The 20,138-nt window shown below is 40.5% G+C and overlaps 1 protein-coding gene across 1 annotated transcript; it reads left to right on the top strand.

Moving 5' to 3' along the window:
- The first annotated feature begins 11,427 nt into the window (after positions 1–11,427).
- LOC116886316 (oogenesin-3-like) lies at positions 11,428–17,775 on the top strand. The gene is made up of 4 exons (XM_032887762.1): positions 11,428–11,478; positions 14,840–15,150; positions 15,664–16,242; positions 16,899–17,775. Exons 1-4 carry the CDS (start codon positions 11,449–11,451, stop codon positions 17,476–17,478), a joined length of 1,500 nt encoding a protein of 499 aa, XP_032743653.1. The 5' UTR covers positions 11,428–11,448; the 3' UTR covers positions 17,479–17,775.
- Positions 17,776–20,138: the final 2,363 nt, after the last annotated feature.

Here is a 20,138-nt window from a genome sequence, read left to right as displayed (position 1 = left end):
GCTTAGGAGATCTTTCCATCTTCTGAGGTCTTCAATTTCTTTCTTCAGAGGCTTGAAGTTCTTATCATACAGATCTTTTACTTGCTTGGTTAAAGTCACACCGAGGTATTTTATATTATTTGGGACTATTATGAAGGGTGTCTTTTCCCTAATTTCTTTCTTAGTTTGTTTCTCTTTTGTGTGGAGGAAGGCTACTGATTTATTTGAGTTAATTTTATACCCAGCCACTTTGCTGAAGGTGTTTACCAGGTTTAGTAGTTCTCTGGTGGAACTTTTGGGATCACTTAAATATACTATCCTATCATCTGCAAATAGTGATGTTTTGACTTCTTCTTTTCCAATCTGTATCCCTTTGATCTCCTTTTGTTGTCTGATTGCTCTGGCTAGAACTTCAAGAACTATATTGAATAAGTAGGGAGAGAGTGGGCAGCCTTGTCTAGTCCCTGATTTTAGTGGGATTGCTTCAAGTTTCTCTCCATTTAGTTTAATGTTAGCTACTGGTTTGCTGTACATGGCTTTTACTATGTTAAGGTATGGGCCTTGAATTCCTATTCTTTCCAGGACTTTTATCATGAAGCGGTGTTGAATTTTGCAAATGCTTTCTCAGCTTCTAATGAAATGATCATGTGGTTTTTATCTTTCAGTTTATTTATATAATGGATTACGTTGATGGTCCTTGGTTGTCTTTTGACTATAGACTTAACGTGTTTCTCTTGTTAACTATATGATCAACTATAATATTTAAAAGGTCAAGGTTTAGAATTTTCTTTATTTTCAAATATAAATTTAAAATTGTTTCTCACTACACACACACACACACACACAGACACACAGACACACACACACACACACACACACACACACACACACACACACACACACACACACACATTCATTCTCTAGACAGAGGAAGAGCCTTCCTTGTTTCTTCTGCTCCACAAAAAGTCTTTACTTTCTCTTAGCTCATCTCAAAGACCATTCATGTTGTTAACAAATGTATCTCTCTTGTAAACTTATGAGCTACAGCAAACCCACTCAGACCTACCTCTCATGGACCAAATAGACTCCATGAAGATAAGTATACCTACCTATTCCAGAGGCTGGGATTCCTTTCCTGTGCCCTGAAATTGAGACTCAACTCACCCATAACCACCAAGACCTAAGGGTTTCAAATGTACACCTAAGAAAATATTTTTCTCCCAAACATATGTAACTTTACTCTCTACCTGTAGTGTGCGTGTGTGTGTGTGTGTGTGTGTGTGTGTGTGTGTGTGTTGCAGCATCTTGTCAAATTCAGGCATTTATTACATCCAGGATAGCTCTAGAAAAGTAATCAACAGATGCTCCAATCTTCTCTCACAGACACAGATACTTTTATTGGACCTGTTCCTTCCTATCTATCCACAGATGGTTCCCCAGACTCTGGACAGCGAGTAAACAGACAAATTTCCTAAGACCAGACCAACAACCCCATACCCATATTCCTAAGGTTCCCCAAGATACATTGCCCCAAATCAGCAGTAAGTAGTTAAAGTTCATGATGACTTTATTCCTGCCCCACCATCATCTCCTAATTTTGCCTATTTAATTAAACCAAAATGAGGTAATGTTGGTATCTAATCTAGGCTCAACCCCATAGTTACCTGGCCCAGGTAAGCCTGACTCACAATAACAGGAGTTGCTTGGGCCCTCCTCTCCTCCTCCCCCTCCCCCCCTCCTCCTTCTCCTCCTCCTCTTCCTCCTCCTCCTTCCTTCCTCTCTCTCTCTCTGTCTCTCTCTCTCTCTCTCTCTCTCTCTCTCTCTCTCTCTCTCTCTCTCCTCTCTCTCTCTCTCTTGCCCTCTTGCTCTTGCTCCTTACCCTCTCTCTCCAATGTTCATGGCTAGTCTCTACTCCTATACATTCTCTCTCTCTCTCTCTCTCTCTTCTCTCTCTCTCTTTCTCTCTCTCTCCCCCCCTTTCTATCCCTGTTCTCCCCTATTCCCTGAATAAACTGTATTCTATACTATATCATGGTAAGGCTGGTACCTCAGAGTGGGGAAGGGATGCCTAAGCATGGGCCCACAGAGGCACCCCCTTCCCCCACATCATTCTGTGCCTCCCCCAAGCATATTTCTTCTGACTATATCTTTTTATAAAACAAAGCAACCTATGTCCTAATCAGGTAAATACTACACCTCCACCAGGACAACGCAACTCATTCAGAGATATTTTAGACACAAGACAGTACAGGACATCCTGTAGACTGTCTCTTCAAGTGGATGAATAGAAGAAATTGTGTTGTTTTAAAACAAAGGATCCTATCCCTCTGGTTCTATTATTGAAGACTCAGGAGCCTGATGCTGGTGTGAAATCTGCTAGCATAGAGAGGCAGAGAAAGCATCCAGCTGATCTCCCTACTCCACCAACTTCCCAGAAGGAAAGTGCTCCTTCCACTGCATGATGTCTCAAATAACCTTATCTTCAAAGACCCTCCCTGCTCCTTCCTGTGTTTTCTTATGATCACTTCTCAATCGATTGCTTGCTATGCCTCTTGGCCTATTATTAACTTTATTCAGTTCTTGCTTAGAGAAAGCTCTTTGATTGAAGGCGTTTGCTGGGGCAGAGATATAGGACAAGGTTTTTCCAGTTCACAATCTTGGCATTCACAATGTCAACAAATATCCTGCAACAACATTGGGCTCACTTCAAAATCCAAGTCTGCTTTCACCTCCAATGTCCTCTGTGTTTCCCTGACTTAATTTCACATTTTGAGACACATTTGAGTGCTGCACAGGTTTTCTTAGACCTGGACAGATAAGTGTTCTGTGCTGAAACTCATGATCCTTCTGCCTCAGCCCCCTGAATACTGGTGTGACCTGCATATTCAGTTACGCTGTGATTCATATCTAATGATTATCTTGTGTTTGGCTGGGTTTTTTTTAGACAAGTCCCCACTCTATAGACCTTGAACCTTTGGATTCCTGTCTGATCTTCTGATTTGGCCTCACAATACCTGCGATTCTTGTTCAGAAATATTCAAGTGTCTTGAAAATCATTGCTTAGCTCATATTGAATTTTGTTTCTTTGCTCCTAGAAAGATGATCTAGTTCTATAGTACATGTTAGTCTTAAATGTGCAAGAACTTACTGGCCTCATCTTCCTAAATGGGAATATTAATATTGTGAGAGTATTTTAAAAGTCCTTCTTAGTGTTGGGCAATAGGGTTCCATTATCAAATATATTGTCCTAGAAATAGTATGTAATAGAGAATAACCTTGACCCAGTTTCATGTCCACTTCTCTATTATTCTGAACCAATACCTTTGTGATATGGGTTTCCTACTTGTATATCTGCCTGATGGTGTATATGTAGAAAAAATTCAGAGTATCCAAGAGATGGAAAGGTTTAATGAAGCACTGTTTGGTGAATGATCAACATCATTCAGGCATTCAGACTAGAAGGAGCTATATGCACATCAAAGATGGCTGAAGTAGGACAAAAGAGCAAAATAATGGGGAATAAATATCATTCTTCTTTTAAATTTGTTTATTCAATTTACACCCCAATAGGAACCTCCCTCTCCTGCCTTCTTGCAGCTCCTTCTTTGTCTCTACCCCCAAGCACCCTTCTTTGCATTCTCTTTCTTTCTTCAATCCTTTCCCTTTCTTTCTTCCTTCCTTCCTTCCTTCCTTCCTTCCTTTCTTTCCTTTCCTTCCTTTCTTTCTTTCTTTCCTTCCTTTTCCTTCTTTTTTCTTTCTTTCTTTCTTTCTTTCTTTCTTTTCTTTCTTTCTTTTTCTAATGGTCTCATGTAGCCCAAGATTACCTTGAACTCCTGATCTTCTGTTGTACACTTCATAATTGCTTGCCAGGAGCCTGCACAGCTTTTTGGGCTTTTGAGCTGAGTGGGACAATGAATTGAATGAAGACCAAAAGACTGATAATCTCTGGCCATTTAAATCTCTTTGGATGTTAGAAGCTGATAGCTTCTAACAATTTAGGCCTCTCTTTCTTATTCTATGGCTAAAATCCACTGCCTTCTTTCCTCTTTAATTCTCTGTGATTTATTTAACTTTATAAGTCTCTGTGCTTTAACTCATTGTACTTAAATACATGCTACAGTAACTTAATTCTTTACCACTCCTATTGTCTGTACTTACATAAGTGCTGAAAATTTGATTCTTTCTTGTTCTGTGCTGAGAAAAATGATAAATCTTCAATCTTTATGCTTAAATATGTGCTGGGGAAACTTGACTCTCTTTCTTATTATCTGTGACCAAATGAGTGCAAATATATGGGAATTAACACATGATATTTATCTGAGGTTAATTAAGTAAAAAGGATTTATTACTAGTACTCCTTTCTAGTCAATGAAAAGTCTATAACTGGACAGGAAACTTATTAACTCTTTTTGAGCCAGAGAAAAATGGAAAGAAAGGAGTCACTCACACAGGCAACACACTCACCAAGTGAAGTAGGACATGGCTAAACCCATACATTTGGATGGAGGGATGGATGGATGGGTGGGTGGATGGATGGATGGATGGGTGGATGGATGGATGGGTGGATGGATGGATGGGTAGATGGATGGATGGATGGATGGGGCACACACAAGCAGCCAACTTTATGTCTTTCTCTGGTGCCTTTTATATGTTCTCAGATAAAAGTTCTTTAGAAAATTACCTCATAGATAAAAGTTGTAAAAATGGTAGTTGCAGAAAGGTATCAATAACAGGTTAAAAGCAGTATTTCATTATAAATACAAAGCAACGGTTTTCACATGCCCTTGCATTATCAATGTACAGTTGTGGCTTCATCCTTGGACCTGAATGTTTTTCCTTGGACAAAATCTTGTCACAATCATACTTCTTTTGTAGTGTAATTATCAAAACACATTATATTTTGTGTCATGCAGCCTTACGAGTGTGATGGGTGCTCATTTTCTATTCTTCATTCTATCTTTATTACATCTTTCTAGCAAAACATCTAAAACCATCTCCTAAAACTTTCTTCCTAACATTATTTGAATCAAATCAGGAAGTCTATAAAGTCACTAATTTGTCTAAACAGTATTGGTTCATCTTTACGTTGATCTGCAGGACATTTGCTCAGTAGGGTGGGCTGATGCCCAGATGTCTTTAAGCTATGCAATAGCGAAAGGAAAGGCATATCAGCTACAAGAAGCAATTCTGAAATGAAGTCTCCTGAGACCTTGCCTCTCAGAGCTCACCCATCTCAGGCCTGAGAAAAGAGGGAGCCACTTCCAAGAAGGCCACCTGCTAGCCTCAGCCTTTTCTAGATGGTTCCTAACAATTGCCAAGGTCACTAACTAAAGCCACTGAGGGCTCGCCTCTAGGCCATCTGACTATAGTGTCCTATTCTTCAGGGTTCCCTACCTATGGCTGGTCACCTGCTTCTAAAGATCGCCAAGAGATGGAAAACAGTCAAGGATGCTCTACGAAGTGCTGGTTGCTCTGGGTCTGTCCTGAAAGTCACAGACTCCTATTATTTCTCTCTCTCTAGAGTGCTTGGATCAAAGGTATGTGCCGTCATGACCTACTAATTTTAATTTGAGACATAAATTTGTTTTCATTGCATAATTTTAAATTAAAATTGTAATAGAAAGAAGGTCACTCTGGAGGAAAGCTAGATTCCCTCAGCTTCAAATTCATGCAGTTCTTCATATTTCTGCCTTCCCAGTTCTAAGATTAAAAATGTGCATCTAAACACTTTGTTCTCTGCCTGCCAGCTATCACATATTGCCTGCTCCCTCAGTGAAGGGGTAAATTTCCTATACCTGCACAGTTCTTTTTCGGGTTTTCAGAGTCACTCTGAAAAACTGGGAAAAAAACAATCCCATTCAAGTTAAGATTTACAAAACGATATAAATAATATAAGGGTTAGTACAGGGAAACAGGAGCTGTATTTTGAATAGGGTTACCTGTTGGGGAAATTTATAGCCCTATGGAAATGGCCATTGCAACTACCTGGAAGAGAAAGAAAAGTGTCCTGTCCCCACTTAGACAAGGGACAAATGATCCAATAAACAGTTCCGTTCTGAGAATGTTCGAAACAGTTACTTACTGGCACTGAAAAGATTACTCAGTCCTCTTCTGGCAGACATGGGTTTGTGTTAGAGATTGCTATTAATGCTTTGAATCTGCATGTCCAGATATGGAGGGTCTTTGTTGCCAATTGGTTTTTTGATCTATCAATAAAGTTTTCAGAGGCTAATATTTGGGCATGGGGTGAGACATTTAGATTTGTGTTGTAGAAAACAGTGAGAATAGAGAAGACTGGGAGGAAGAAGGGGATGGAGCAGTGACAGGATATGAAGCCAACCAGCCAGGGAAGTGGCCAGTGGCAACATATGGCACCAGAACAGGCTCACAGAGAATGAACCACCAACCAAAAAATATACACAAACTGGACCTAGGCCTCCCAGTTCATATGCAGAAGTGCAGCTTGACCTTCATGTGGTCCCAAACAACTGGAGCGTTAACTATCCCAAAAGCTGTAGTGTGTATATGGAATGTGTTCCTCTAGCTGGCTGGTCTGTCTTGTAGGACCTCAGTGGAAGAGGACACACCTAGCCTCACAGAGACTTGAAGTACCAGGATGTAAGAGATACTGGGGGAATCCCCCCACCCCCGCAAGAGGGGAACTGGATGGGAACATGGGGAAAGATTGTGGGTGTGGTTGACTGGGAGGGTGATAAAGAGAATAGGAAAAGAATTAAATTACAAAAAAAAAAGGAAAAGAAACAGGCTTCTTCCTGCAAGTTTGAGGAAATCCTGTGTTCCAAGAAAAGAAGAAACCATTTATCAATCATCAGATACAAACACTGCTTTAGATTTTTTTTTTTGTTATTTGTGTGTTTGTTCATATGTTTTGCTTTGTATTTTGAGACACATATTATCCCTGGCTGTTTTGAAACTCACCATAGAGATCATGTGGGCTTCAAACTCAGAGACCAGTCTGCCTCTGACTCCCTGTTGCTGGGATTAAAGGCACACCGAAGAATGCCAGTCTTAAATTGACATAAAGATCAGCAGTCAAGGCACTTATGAAACTCACACCTGTCATTCTAGTCAAGATTGCCTTGAATTCAAGGTCACAGTGACATTCTAAATGAGACTATCTCGAAAAACAAAAACAAAACAAAACACCCCTAGAAAGCACAATGAACCAATTGATAATTAGATATAATTGAGAAAACACTTGGAAATTCTGGTTAAGGAGAACTTAGGTGGCCGAGGTTGGAGAATCTATATGAGTTCAGGAGAGGCAGGCTTATGTAGAGAGGATTCATCTCAAAAAAGAAAAAAAATCAATTTATATGCACACACACACATATATATATATATACACACATATATATATATACACACATATATATATACATATATATTGATATTGATATTGATAGAGATATAGGTTATTTAGACAGGGGAAATCTTGACTCCAGGTTCTGTGATTTTTCTGGATGCTCTCTTTATTCATCCCTCCACTGAACCCTGCCTTTGTAGCCATACCCTCCCAAAGTCAGCCTCTTATTCAACAATTAAGCCTCCACCCGATGGCTTAATTTGAAATCTGTACCCAGGAAGAAACTTACACCAGACTGATAGTCAAGAACTGATTAATGGAAGGCAGGTGGTTGTGCCTTTAATCCCAGAACCTGTTAGGCAGAGGTAGGTGGATTTTTGAGTTCTAAGAAAGCCTTGTCTATAAGCCAGTAGAATTCTCCCAAGGAAAAGAGAGATAAAACTGGGACCTGGACCTGTCTATGCCTATGCTCATGGAGTAAAACCTGACACAGGAAGTCAGATGTGATGGTGCACATGGTTTCAACCAAGAGTAAACTAAAAAGACTGGGAAGAACACCTCATACTCATTAAAGGAAAAATGCACCAAGAGGACTTCTCAGTTGTGAGCGATTATGCCCCAAATAAAGGGCACCCACATTCATAAAAGAAATATGCATTAAAAATATTTAGAGGCCATCCTGGACAACATGGAGAGTTCCAGGTCAGGCAGGGCTACATAGAGAGCATTAGTCTCAGCACAAACAAATCTTTATGTTTACATTTCATACATATTAATTCTATTACACCAGGTAAGAAACAGGCAGATCTCAATGAATTTATTGGATAATGTCTTGACTGATTGCTTTCCTTTAAGGAAAGCTATAAAACTAAAAGTAACCTGAAACTCAAGAACCCCTTAACTAAACCACTCCCCAAAATGAGTTTTTTATTCATTAATTTGGTAACTACTTATGTACTAATTTTTTATTTTTAATAGATGTATTTTTTACTTACATTTCAAATGTTATTCCCTTTCCCGGTTTCCTGTCCATAAGCCCCCATCCCCTTCCCCTCCCCATATGGGTGTTCCCCCATCCACACCCACCCCCTTACCACAACCCACCCGACGTTCTTCTGCACTTTTGGACAAGGTCTTGATCTGTAGCTAAGGTTGATCTGAAACCCTATTCCCAGCACTCCTCCTGCCTCAGCATTCCATTTGATAGGATGACTGTTGTAAACCAACACACCTGGCTGAGCTTTCTTCACATGTGATGCACACTGTTCTGAGTATTTGTGTCACATTGGCGTTATTCTGTTCCTGGCCACAGACATGCTCACAGAATCTCCTAAAAATGTCCTCTAAGGACTCTGTGACAAACAAATTGTCACAACTGCATTCTCTCCAGGAATATATATCTGCGTTGGGTGTTGTATCATCCTTCAGCTGTGTTAGCTACTCAAGAGGGCTGAGGCAGGAGGATGGCTTGCATGTATTGTGAACACCAGTTCTGGGGATGCAGTCCCCAGATAGTGTTGACTGATGTTGGTCCTAGGTGCCACAGTAGAGAGAGAGAAGCTCACCAAGATGCTAAGCCTTCATTTCTGAAGGAGCAGAGGGGTACAGCCTGTCAGGGAAGACTGACAGCTGGCTAGCCAGCTCACTCTACTTATTTTAGTCAAACATCATAAAAGTCTAATTGGGGATGGGAAATGTTCAAGCTACCAAAGTTACCTTGCCCTTGCTGTTCGTGAGAGCAGACGACCCACACAAATCTCAGTGGCTTTTGACCATGGCTAACCATAAGCAAAAGAAAGAACTGCAGGTTTGCCAGGAGCGTCTTAGGACCAAGATGAGCATAGCTTCATGTTCTCCCATAGCAACAAGTGCAGACATTCGAAAAAAGACAATATTTCTTCAAGGTTTAAACAGTCTCACAGAAATTTCTCAGCTTTTACTGATTGACTCACACATACGGAAGGCTTATGTTTCCTCTAAAACAATTTCAAATTTATGTTATGGCTAGAGACATGACTCTCAGTGAAAAGAGGATGTCTCAGAAGAAACCAGCCAGGAAACTAAGCAATGGATGTCAATAATTTAAGCTGAACCAGGTATGGTCAAACACACCTTTAGTCTCAGTATTTTGGAGACAGGCAGGCTGATCTTGGAGTTTATGGCCAACCTGGTCTACATACAAAGGTTCAAAAAGCCAGAACTACATGGTCAGATGCTCTTTTAAAAACATGATGGGATTTGAGGCAGGATGTTGCCTTACACTTATCACAACAGGAGGTATAAATGGTGTTGTCACATCTTCTGGGCAAACAAACAAATTCTTAGTCAAGCGTGTCTGTGTGATCATTTCAGTGCTCCAGGAGCAGAGCTAGGCTAATCTCTGTGTTCAGGGCCAACCTAGTCTGTATAGGGACTCCCAAGCCAGTCATGTCTACAGAGTGTGACTACAGCTTACTATCTGTGGCATGAAAGGTGGCTCAGGTGTTTAGAGCACAGACTGATTGTTCAGAGGACCCAACTAAAATTCCCAGCACCCATATCGGGTAGCTCCCAACCATAAAACTCCAGATCCAGAGGGATCCAACTCCTCTGGCCTCTGAGAAGTTTCATCCATGTGAACATTTCTCACAAAAGACACACACACATACATATGATTAGAAATAAGAAAATTTTAAAGTGTGATAAATGAGATCATTACCCCAGCAATTTAAGGAAGAAATAAATAAATGTATATATACAGATGTGTGTACTAAAATTAAATTGAAGATGATTTCTAAGCAGTATTTTATTTATGCACAGCCAACTAAAGCAATCTTGTGATTAAGTATTCACAGACGCTTTTCAGTTAAAAATATTGTTTTATTTTGGCTTATTTTGGTTTTTGGTTCTTCCTTTCTTCCTTCCTTTCTCTTCCTTCTTTCTTTCTTTCCCTTCCTTCTTCCTTCCTTTCTCTTCCTTCTTCCTTCCTTTCTCTCCCTTCTTCCTTCCTTTCTCTCCCTTCTTCCTTCCTTTCTCTCCCTTCTTCCTTCCTTTCTCTCCCTTCTTCCTTCCTTTCTCTTCCTTCTTCCTTCCTTTCTCTTCCTTCTTCCTTCCTTTCTCTTCCTTCTTCCTTCCTTTCCCTTCCTTCTTCCTTCCTTTCTCTCCCTTCTTCCCTTCTTCCTTCCTTTCTCTTCCTTCTTCCTTCTTCCTTCCTTTCTCTCCTTCTTCCTTCCTTCTTCTCTTTCTCTTTCTTCCTTCCTTTCTCTTCCTTCTTCCTTCCTTTCTCTTCCTTCTTCCTTCCTTTCTCTTCCTTCTTCCTTCCTTTCTCTTCCTTCTTCCTTTCTTTTTCTTCCTTCCTTTCTCTTCCTTCCTTTCTTTTGACAGTTTATTTGTGTAGTGCTGGCTGTCCTAGAACTTGCTTTGTAAAAAATGCTGGCCTTCGACTCAGAGATCTCCCTGCCTCTACCTCCCTAGTGTAGTGGAAACTTGTAGTTCCTTTGGAAAGTTAGGTATATCAAATGATGTTTTGCTGGGGCACACAGATGAAACGTTGTCTTGTTAAAGCTGACATGTGAAAGAATGTTTTCTTGAAGTAATCCCAGGTGAAAAGAAGTTTTATTGGAGCAGACACAGGAAAGAATGTTTACCTAAAGCAGACACAGGTGAAAGAATGTTTTGATAAAGCAGACATGTAAAGGATGCTTGATCAAGGAGTAAATAGGACCCCACAGACAGTGGGAGACCATCACTGAGCGTTGGTTTGGTTTGCTCTGCCTCTCTGCTTTTCACTAACAGCACCCATGTATTGGATTGCCTTATAGCAATGTTGAGCTCAACTTGTGATAATACTGCTTTTGAAAGAAACTTGCCAAAAATTGCTCCTGAGGTTCCCACGCCAGCTTGCTGCTTCTGTGGCCTCTACTGAGGCTAGTTGTCAAGCCTGGTGTTTTGTTCAGTATTGACCTACAGACTGGGGATTCCTACCTCATGTCTGCCTGCCAAGAGGACTGGACTGAAGCTGCTTTTGAATCAGAGGCAGACTTTGGCTGGAAGGGTGTGGCTACAAAGGAAGGGTTCAGCTGAAAGATATATAAAGAGTTACAGCAGGCAGAGAAACTCTCAGTCTCTTGGAGTTTGGAGTCGCAGACTTTCCGGACCTGATTATGATGCTCTGTCAACAATGTCCAACTCAAGTAAGTCCCTCAGTTCCACAAGGATACCTCATCTCATGCAATCTAGTCTAGTCTTGTCCTTGCTTGAAATTTTATTCATATAATGTTTTACTTGCTGGTTATTCTTTTTTGACATGACTTCTCTCTACATAAGATTGCCTGGCCTGTATCCTAGGTATTCTGTACTTTTTGGCTTATATCCACTTATCACTTAGTACATACCATGTATGTCATTTTGGGTGTGCGTTACCTCTCTCAGAATATTTTCTAGTTCCATCCATTCACCTGCAAAATTCATGATGTCTTCATTTTTAATAGCTGAATAGTATTCTATTATGTAAATTAGCTACATTTTCTGTATCCATTCAGCCATTGAGTACTATCTGGGTGGTTTGTGGCTTCTGGCTATTACAAATAAGGCTGCTGTGAAGGTAATGGAGGATGTGTCCTTGTGGTATGGTGGGCATCTTCTGGGTATATGCCCAGGAGTAGTATAGCTGGCTTGTCAGATAGTTGTGTTTCTAATTTTCTGAGGAACAACCAGATTAAGTTCCAGATGCACCAGTTTGCAATCCCACCAACAATGGAAGAGTGTTCCTCTTTCTCCACATCCTCACCAGCGTTTGCTGTCACCCAAATTTTTGATGTTAGCCATTCTGATTTTTTAAGGTGGAATCTCAAGGTCATTTTGATTTGCATTTCCCTGATGACTAAGGACTTTGAACATTTTTTTTTAAAGTGCTTCTTAGCCATTTGAGATTCTTCTATGATTGAATTCGGGGTGGGGGGAGATTGAAGAAACTGAAGGAGATGGTGACCCCATAGTAAGACCACCAGTCTCAGCTAACCTGGATACCTGGGAGCTCCTAGAAACTGAACCACCCAATCAGGCAGCATAGAGGCTGGTCCAAAGCCCCCAGAACGTATTTACGGCAGATGGCTTCAGAGAAAGAAGATACACCTAATCCTAGAGAGACTCGAGGCGCTAGAAAAAAAGGGATGCCTGGGGTTGGGGAGGGGTGTGATGGAAAGGGGGCACCCTCTGGAAGACAAGGGGGAGGAGAAATTAGATTAGGAACTTTGGGAGGGGAAGGGGCAATGGCTAGAATGTAAATTTTAAAAAAAAACTTGCCTTACCTCTGAAACTCAGAGATTCTCCTACCTCAATCATCTGAGAGCTGCTTAACAAGAATATCCAAGTGTGTTCTCAGTTACATCTAATTATTGATTGGTTCTCTATGGTTCCTGTGGGACTTTTGTTTTATTTAGATTTGTTTTTGTTTGTTTTTTTTTCTTCTGAGACAGTCTTTCTAAGAATGTCAGGGTGACCTTGCATTCAAGGCACTCTGAGCTGCAATGTCAGATGTGAATTACGTAAGTGCCTTCACTACTGATCTTTATGTCACTTTAAGCCTAGCATTCTTTGGTGTGCTTTTAATCCCAGCAAGAGGAAGGCAGAGGGAGGCTATGAGTGCCGAGTATTATTTGTCTTTTAAAAAAGGCAAAACACAAGGGGCTGGAGAGATGGCTCAGGGGTTAAGAACACTGAGTGCTCTTCCAGAGGTCCTGTATTCAATTCCCTATAATTACATGGTGGCTCACAACCATCTATAATGGAATCTAATGCCCTCTTCAGGTGTGTCTGAAAACAGGGACAATATACTCATTTACATTAAATACATACATCCATACATACGTAACTAAATAATTCAGGCAAAACAAGGAAACAAACAAAATACAAAAAAAAATCAAATAGTATTTGCATCTGCTCACTGATACATAGTCTCTTATTTTCATGAAACTCAGAATGTCTTCTAACTTGAAGGAGAAACCTGCATATATATATATATATATATATATATATATATATATATATATAGTGTGTGTATATATATATGTGTGTGTGTATATATATGTATATATGTGTGTGTATATATATGTATATATATGTATATATATATGTGTGTGTGTATGTAGTAATATGTATATGTACATGTATTTCTGTATGTGTATGTGTGTTTGTACCAGTGTGTGTGTATTTAATAGACTCTAACCTAATCACAGTTCACTTCTTCCTCTCCTCCCATACCCACCCTTGACTGCAACAGGAAGGCAAAGACTGGATGGATGGTCTCTAAATTTGATGTCAGCCTAATTTATATAGCAAGTTTCAAAGCAGTCATGTATAAGACCATGTCTAAAAGAAGCAAAACAAAACAAACCGATAAACAAAAACAAAGAAGATATTTCCATCTGCTGATCGATACATGGTCTATTCTTTTCAAAGAACCCGGGTTGTATTCAGATTTTCAGGAAGAAGCTAGCCTTTTTTTATTAACTGTTCAAATGAAAAATCTAAATATGACTTGAAATTAAAATTTCTGCTCCTCCTTTTTTTTCTTTCTTTTTGTTTTTGTTTTTGTTTTTGTTTTTTATTAGTTTCTGCAGGTCACAGGTGATCTGTTCTGGTGCTGCTGTAGAAATAACCAATTGTGAGCTAATGACCCTCCTGACCCTCCTGTTTTCACCATGTGAATGATAATTTCCACTTCATAGTCTCTTCTTTCTGGATGTTTTCTGAAGAGTTCCAGATGAAGCCAATGGCTACTGAAGATGTACTGACTTTAGTGTTTCTTTCCCACTCTTTTTAGCACAAGCTTGTGTTGTTTCTCAACACATTCAAAAGGGCTGTACAGGTGATAATCAAAGATTGATGTCAATAACTAACGATGGGAAGACCTCATGACCTGTTCCACATAGTGTAGCTGGATAAATAGAGAGTGTGGATAGTTTGGGAACTGTTTTCCTTTGATTTCTTTGAGGGTCTGGAGAGCTAAGCACAATGTACTCATCATCAAACAACTGACTGAGCCTTCAGCGTTCCGGGTTATCCCTTCCTAGTGGGATGGGATGTGTTCACACCGGCTGTGGCTGAAATCAGATGTGGTCTTTGTGAACTGGGCTACTTTAAGAAGCCTCACACCACCAGAGAGAATTATGTCTTCAAAACCAACAAAGGCCAGACCAAACAGTTATGGATTAGACAATCCCTATGGTGGCATAGGCTGTGCACTGGTGGAATACACATTTAACCTAACCCTTGGGGAGGCATAGGTAGACAAATCTCTGTGGGGTTCAGGTAAGTGTGGTCTATAAAGCAAGTTTCAGGACAGTCAAGGATATAGGAAGTTCTATAAAGACCTTGTCTCAAAGAACAACAACAACAACAAAAACAGAAAACAAAAAACTGAGGGTGCTCAAATTGGTAGACTGGGTTCTTCATCCTCATCAGTAGTGATCTAGTCCTCACACTTCCCTGTGTGGGCAGAAGGGCTTCCTAAGTTTCTTGTCATTAATGGCATATTTTTCCCTGCTTCCCTAGCCCCGCTCTTTAAGAGAAGTCACACAGAATGTCTACTCCCCGCCCAACCTCCTGAAGCTGGCAAGACAGAGGTTACTGAGGGAGGAGGCCTTGGCCATTTCTGCTCTCAAAGACCTGCCCAATATGATGTTCCCAGTGATGTTTGAGGAGGCCTTCATTGATGGACGTACAAAGATCTTGACAGCCATGATACCTGTGTGGCCCTTTCCATACCTTTCTGTAGGAATGAATATAAATAACCTTAACCTGGACACTTTGAAGGCTGTGCTTGAGGGGCTAGATATACTGATTTCACAAAAGGTTCGCTCCAGGTAGGCAAGATCAACTGGGATTGGAGGAAGGTTCTGAATGCTGAGAAGGAGCGACTAGAAACAGAGAATATTTGTCCAATCATGGATCAGAGGCTTCTGATCTTCAATTTTTTCTTCATCACATAGTATCCACTGGATATCAAGGCTTGGAATAGTGTAGAAGCTTGGGCTCAGTCTCCACTATCTGGGCAAATAATGGCTAATGTAGGAAAATAGAAAAGAGTAGTGTACTCAGTGAGGAATGGGCCTTTTCCTGCATCCCTCAAATGTACAAGTGAAATGAGGTTTGGGATTAAGGGGCCTGGAATGAAGGGAAGTAAGAAAGGGCTAAAGATGCCCCTTTTTGCAAAGAACACTGTTCATTTACTCAGCATGAAGCTTGGGGTTTGATTCTAGGCAAAGGAAAAAGCAAAGTTTTAGAAGAAACAGCTGAAGTGTAAGATGTGGAAGAGAATCCTACTGTAAGACATATCCTCTCTTACCTTCTGAGAATTATACTCATTTCTCCCACAGTAGGTGCAAACTCAGAGGGATCAAATGGAGGGATACACAACATGATGTGTGTGGAATATGGTCTGGATCCCATGAAGATAAAGGCTCACCAGAGTCCACGACACAGAAGCAGCCAGTGGAGAACAGTCCTGAGTGTGAGGTGAAAAAAGAATTAAAGGTTATGACTCCACTCCAACTCGCGGAGGGCAGAGTTGATGAATCTACTATATACTTGTTGCAGTGGGCCCAACAGAGAAAAGATTCCATTCACCTATGCTGTAGAAAGCTGGAGATTCAGGGCTTAACTAAGGACACACTCATAGAAATCTTCAATACTATTCGTGCAGACTGTATACAAGAACTGAAACTAAGCTTTTTCTTCATAAATGAGTTGGATCTCCTTAATCCCTACCTGAGACAAATGAACAATCTTCTCAGACTTAGTCTAGATCACCTCAGAGGTTCCATTGGTTTTGGTGAAGAGAATGAGGAGGAGAAAGCAATCACATTGATTTCTCAACTTCCCACATTTCACTGTCTCCAAGAATTCAATATAAATGATGTCTCTTTTATAGATGGCAACCTGAAAGAATTCCTCAGGTAAGGAAGGACTGAAAGGGTCCATTAGACTAGAGAAAACTTCTCTTTGCTTTTCTCTTTCCTTGCTTTTGTTTAGTTTTTCTTTGTTTTATTTTGTTTGCAAGCTAGAGAGTCCATGATGGTCTGGCCACCATGCACCTCGTCTTCTAAGACACAGCATATCTGACCACATGAGCACTGTAATAAGATATGTATGACCAGGCATAAGCGTACCTCTTATTGCTCATGTGTGAAAAGTTTTGAGTCCAAAAACAGGTTGAGTAGATGAGAAATTTGTGACACTGGATTTCAAGGTAAAGACAATTGAACATGGACTTTGGAGGAACAAAACCTCTGAGAACTTTTAAAAATAGCACTAGGAAGTTGTTGAATTTTGTTTGGGGTAGGTAGTCCTTCCTATGTGCACCATGTTGGCCTGATATATCCACTGCTGTGGTTTCCTGCCAGACACTCAATTATGCCTATGGTGATCTCTACAGGCCTCAAACTAGAATGCTGTGAGTTGTATAAACAATCAAGAGAAAGCCATGCGCTGTGGGTCGACCTCAATATATAGTCAGAATGAGTTTGGGAGAAGTGGCATCTGCTTAACTGCCAATCCTATCAACTCTCTTCAACACGATTTGCCAGGAAACAATTATTTGTTCTCTCCCCAGGTGCCTGAAGAAGCCCTTGGAGACACTCTGTATCATTAACTGTCAACTCTCACAGTCAGACTTGGATTACCTGCCCTATTGCCAGAATATTTTTGAGCTCAAACGTCTGTACCTTAGTCTGTCTTTACCCAAGTTACTCCTTGCGCCTCTTGGGTTTCTCCTTGAGAGAGTTAGACATACCCTGGAATGCCTGAACCTGAAGTCCTGTGAAATGAAGGAGTCTCAGCTCAATGACCTGCTGCCTGCCCTAAGCCAGTGTTCCCAACTCACAGATGTCAATTTCTATGATAATAATTTCTCTCTGCGTTCCCTGAAACAACTTCTACACCACACAGGCAAGTTGAGTCAGCTGACCAATGAGGTATACCCTGCTCCCCTGGAGTGCTATGATAACAGAGGAGTAATACTAACAAACAGATTAAAAAATTTTGGTCCTGAGCTCCTCGATATACTCAGGGCCGAAAGACAGCCTAAGGAGGTCTCCTTTGCTACAATGCCATGCTTTAGGTGTGATGGGCACTATGTTTATGATCTGAAGACCCAATGTTGCCATTTTAAATGGGATCCACTTCAAAGTTGATTGTGGAATAGAAAAATGGAAGCTTATTATTGGGGATTGATGAAACCTTAAGTGAATGTCCCTTGCTGAAAGGAGCATGGATATGTCAATCAGCTAAAGGTTTGAGACACATTAGATAGACAAGATCTTCCTCTGACCAGGTGAATGGATGTTGCATCCCAGAATGTATCAAGCACTCTTTTTGCCCCTAGAATTATCATACTTTGAGTGTGTTACAATACAGGCACCTATCCATAAGGAGATTGTCTCCTCTGTTGACTGTATACAATAAATGTGTTGACTTTCTGAGTTGCTAATCTATTTCTATCAGCACACAGATCCTAATCATTCCCAACATTTCTATACCTATGTCTGGTTTCTTTATTCCGCATCACAATAATTAGGTCAATATCAGATTTGTGCAGTTCCTTACATCCCAGGAGCAGGTCTTATAAATGGGACCTAAAGGACAGGTCTTCACAAAATGCTCAACGTTTTGAAAACAATTTAATATGTAATGCATTCAGATCACAACAGCTAAGTTAGATATGGGGAACGATGGGGTGAGGGGACAGGATTCCTCAGCAGCCAAGAAAAATGAGAATCAAGTGAACACCAAGGCAGGCACAGTTCAGGAACTATGTCCTTGTATTTAACCTTTGCTGGAAGACATTATTTGCGATATATGAATGTGCAGAGACCTGATATTAAATGAGAAGGATATGCGACCTTAAGCTATCTAGTTCTTCTTATTTCCAGAACAGTTTATATGTTGGCTAAGAAGAGATTCACTTAGGCAGAGAGATATGTCCTAACACCATCCCCTGGTTCCCTGGGACAGATCCTCATGGGGGACTCCCAACCTTCATGTGTAGTGTGGCTTCTTGGAGATATTGAGGTGACTCACAACAGGCTGTGGAGAAGAGGATGTTCTCTATGATAAGTAAGGAACTTATCACAGTTTCCTTACTCACCTTAGTTCATCTCTTTAACATCCAGGCTGGCTAATTTGTCTAGACCTAGTGCCAAGAAACTCTGTCTCACTGACTTGATATGGGTCTAATTTTCCTCTCTAGAGTGTCTGGAGAGCTGAGACTGAATATGTGTGCCTCCATGCCAGGCTATTTTCTTTTTAGAAAAATGTACCAGGATGTTCATGAGAGTCTATGAATAGCCTGAGAATTTAAAACCATGAGTTTTCTAGAGGAATTCCCATAGAAAATGAAAGATGTCTCTGGCTGAAGTGAGGGATGAACTATTATGTAGGTATCCTCAGTGTCAGGCCAAGACACCCTCAGACCAAGTTCCCAACATAGAGATCTATGTGCTTCAGAGGGACAAGGTGCAAGGGATAAGAGGCAATGACAGGAGATAGAAGACAAAGGAGAAGGGGAGGGAACAAAGGAGAAGATAAATGACTGTTTGTCCTTGGGGGCAGGGCAGGAGGAAAGGACTACCTCTGGATAGAAGTGCAATGTGTGCTTTGAGCTTTAGTAAGGTTTCTTTTATGAATGTAGGTGCCCTTGCATTTGGAGCATGGATATTCAGCATTGAGAGTTCATCTTGGTGGATTTTTACTTTGATGAATATGAAGTATACTTCCTTATCTCTTTTGATAAGTTTTGGTTGAATGTTGATTTTATTCAACATTAAAATGGCTACTCCAGTTTGTTCATTGGGAATGTTTGCTTGGAAATTTGTTTTCCAGCCTTTTGCTATAAGGTAATGTCTGTCTTTGTCCCTGAGGTACATTTCCTGTATGCCTCTTTACATATCCAGTCTGTTAGTCTACCTCTTTTTATTGGGGAATTGAGTCCATTGATGTTAAGAGATATTAAGAAATAGTGATGCTTGTTTCCTGTTATTTTTGTTGTTAGAGGTGAAATTATGTTTATGGGAGTATCTTCTTTGAGGTTAGTTAAAATTAGATTACTTTCTTGCTTTTTCCCTGGTCTAGTTTCCCTCCTGGTGTTGGGGTTTTCTATTATCTTTGGTAGGGCTGGATTTTTTGAAATGTATGGTATAAATTTGGTTTTGGAATGGAATATCTTGGTTTATCCATGCATGTTAATTGAGAGTTTTGCTGTATATAGTAGCCTGGACTGGCATTTTTGTTTGTTTGTTTGTTTGTTTTATTCTTTTTTTAATTCCTTTTTCTTTTTTTTAATTGGGTATTTTTTAAAATTTACATTTCAAATGTTGTTCTCTTTCTTGGTTTCCCGGATATAAGCCCCCTATCCCATCCTCCTCCCCTTCTATAAGGGTGTTCCCCTCCACATCCATCCTCCCTTCCCACCCCCCTCCACATTCCCTATACTGGGGGTACAACCTTGGAAGAACCAAGGGCTGCTCCTTCTATTGGTGCCCAATAAGGCCATCCTCTGCTACATCTGCAGTTCAAGCCATGGGTCAATCAATGTATAGTCTTTGGGTAGTGCTTTAGTCTCTGGGAACTCTGGTTGGTTGGCATTGTTTTTCTTATGGGGTTGCAAGCCCCTTTAGCTCTTTCAATCCTTTCTCTAATTCCTCTATATGACATCTGCCCAAGATCTTCTGGCTTTCATCATCTCTGGTGAGAAGTCTGGTGCAACTCTGTTAGGTCTGCCTTTATATGTTACTTGACCTTTTCCCTTGCTGCTTTCAATTTTCTTTCATTGTTTTGTGCATTTGGTGTTTTGACT

This window comes from Rattus rattus, chromosome 1, assembly GCF_011064425.1.
Source record: "Rattus rattus isolate New Zealand chromosome 1, Rrattus_CSIRO_v1, whole genome shotgun sequence".
Classification (NCBI taxonomy): domain Eukaryota; kingdom Metazoa; phylum Chordata; class Mammalia; order Rodentia; family Muridae; genus Rattus; species Rattus rattus.
Note: the sequence above shows the minus strand (reverse complement) of the source record. Positions and strands in the feature narration are given on the sequence as shown.

Excerpts from the sequence above, each read along its gene's own strand:
- LOC116886316 (XM_032887762.1), top strand. The coding sequence starts at position 11,449 with ATGATGCTCTGTCAACAATGTCCAACTCAA. Across the intron at positions 15,151-15,663 it reads TCACAAAAGGTTCGCTCCAG|TAGGTGCAAACTCAGAGGGA; the intron begins GTAGGCAAGATC and ends TTTCTCCCACAG. Across the intron at positions 16,243-16,898 it reads AACCTGAAAGAATTCCTCAG|GTGCCTGAAGAAGCCCTTGG; the intron begins GTAAGGAAGGAC and ends TTCTCTCCCCAG.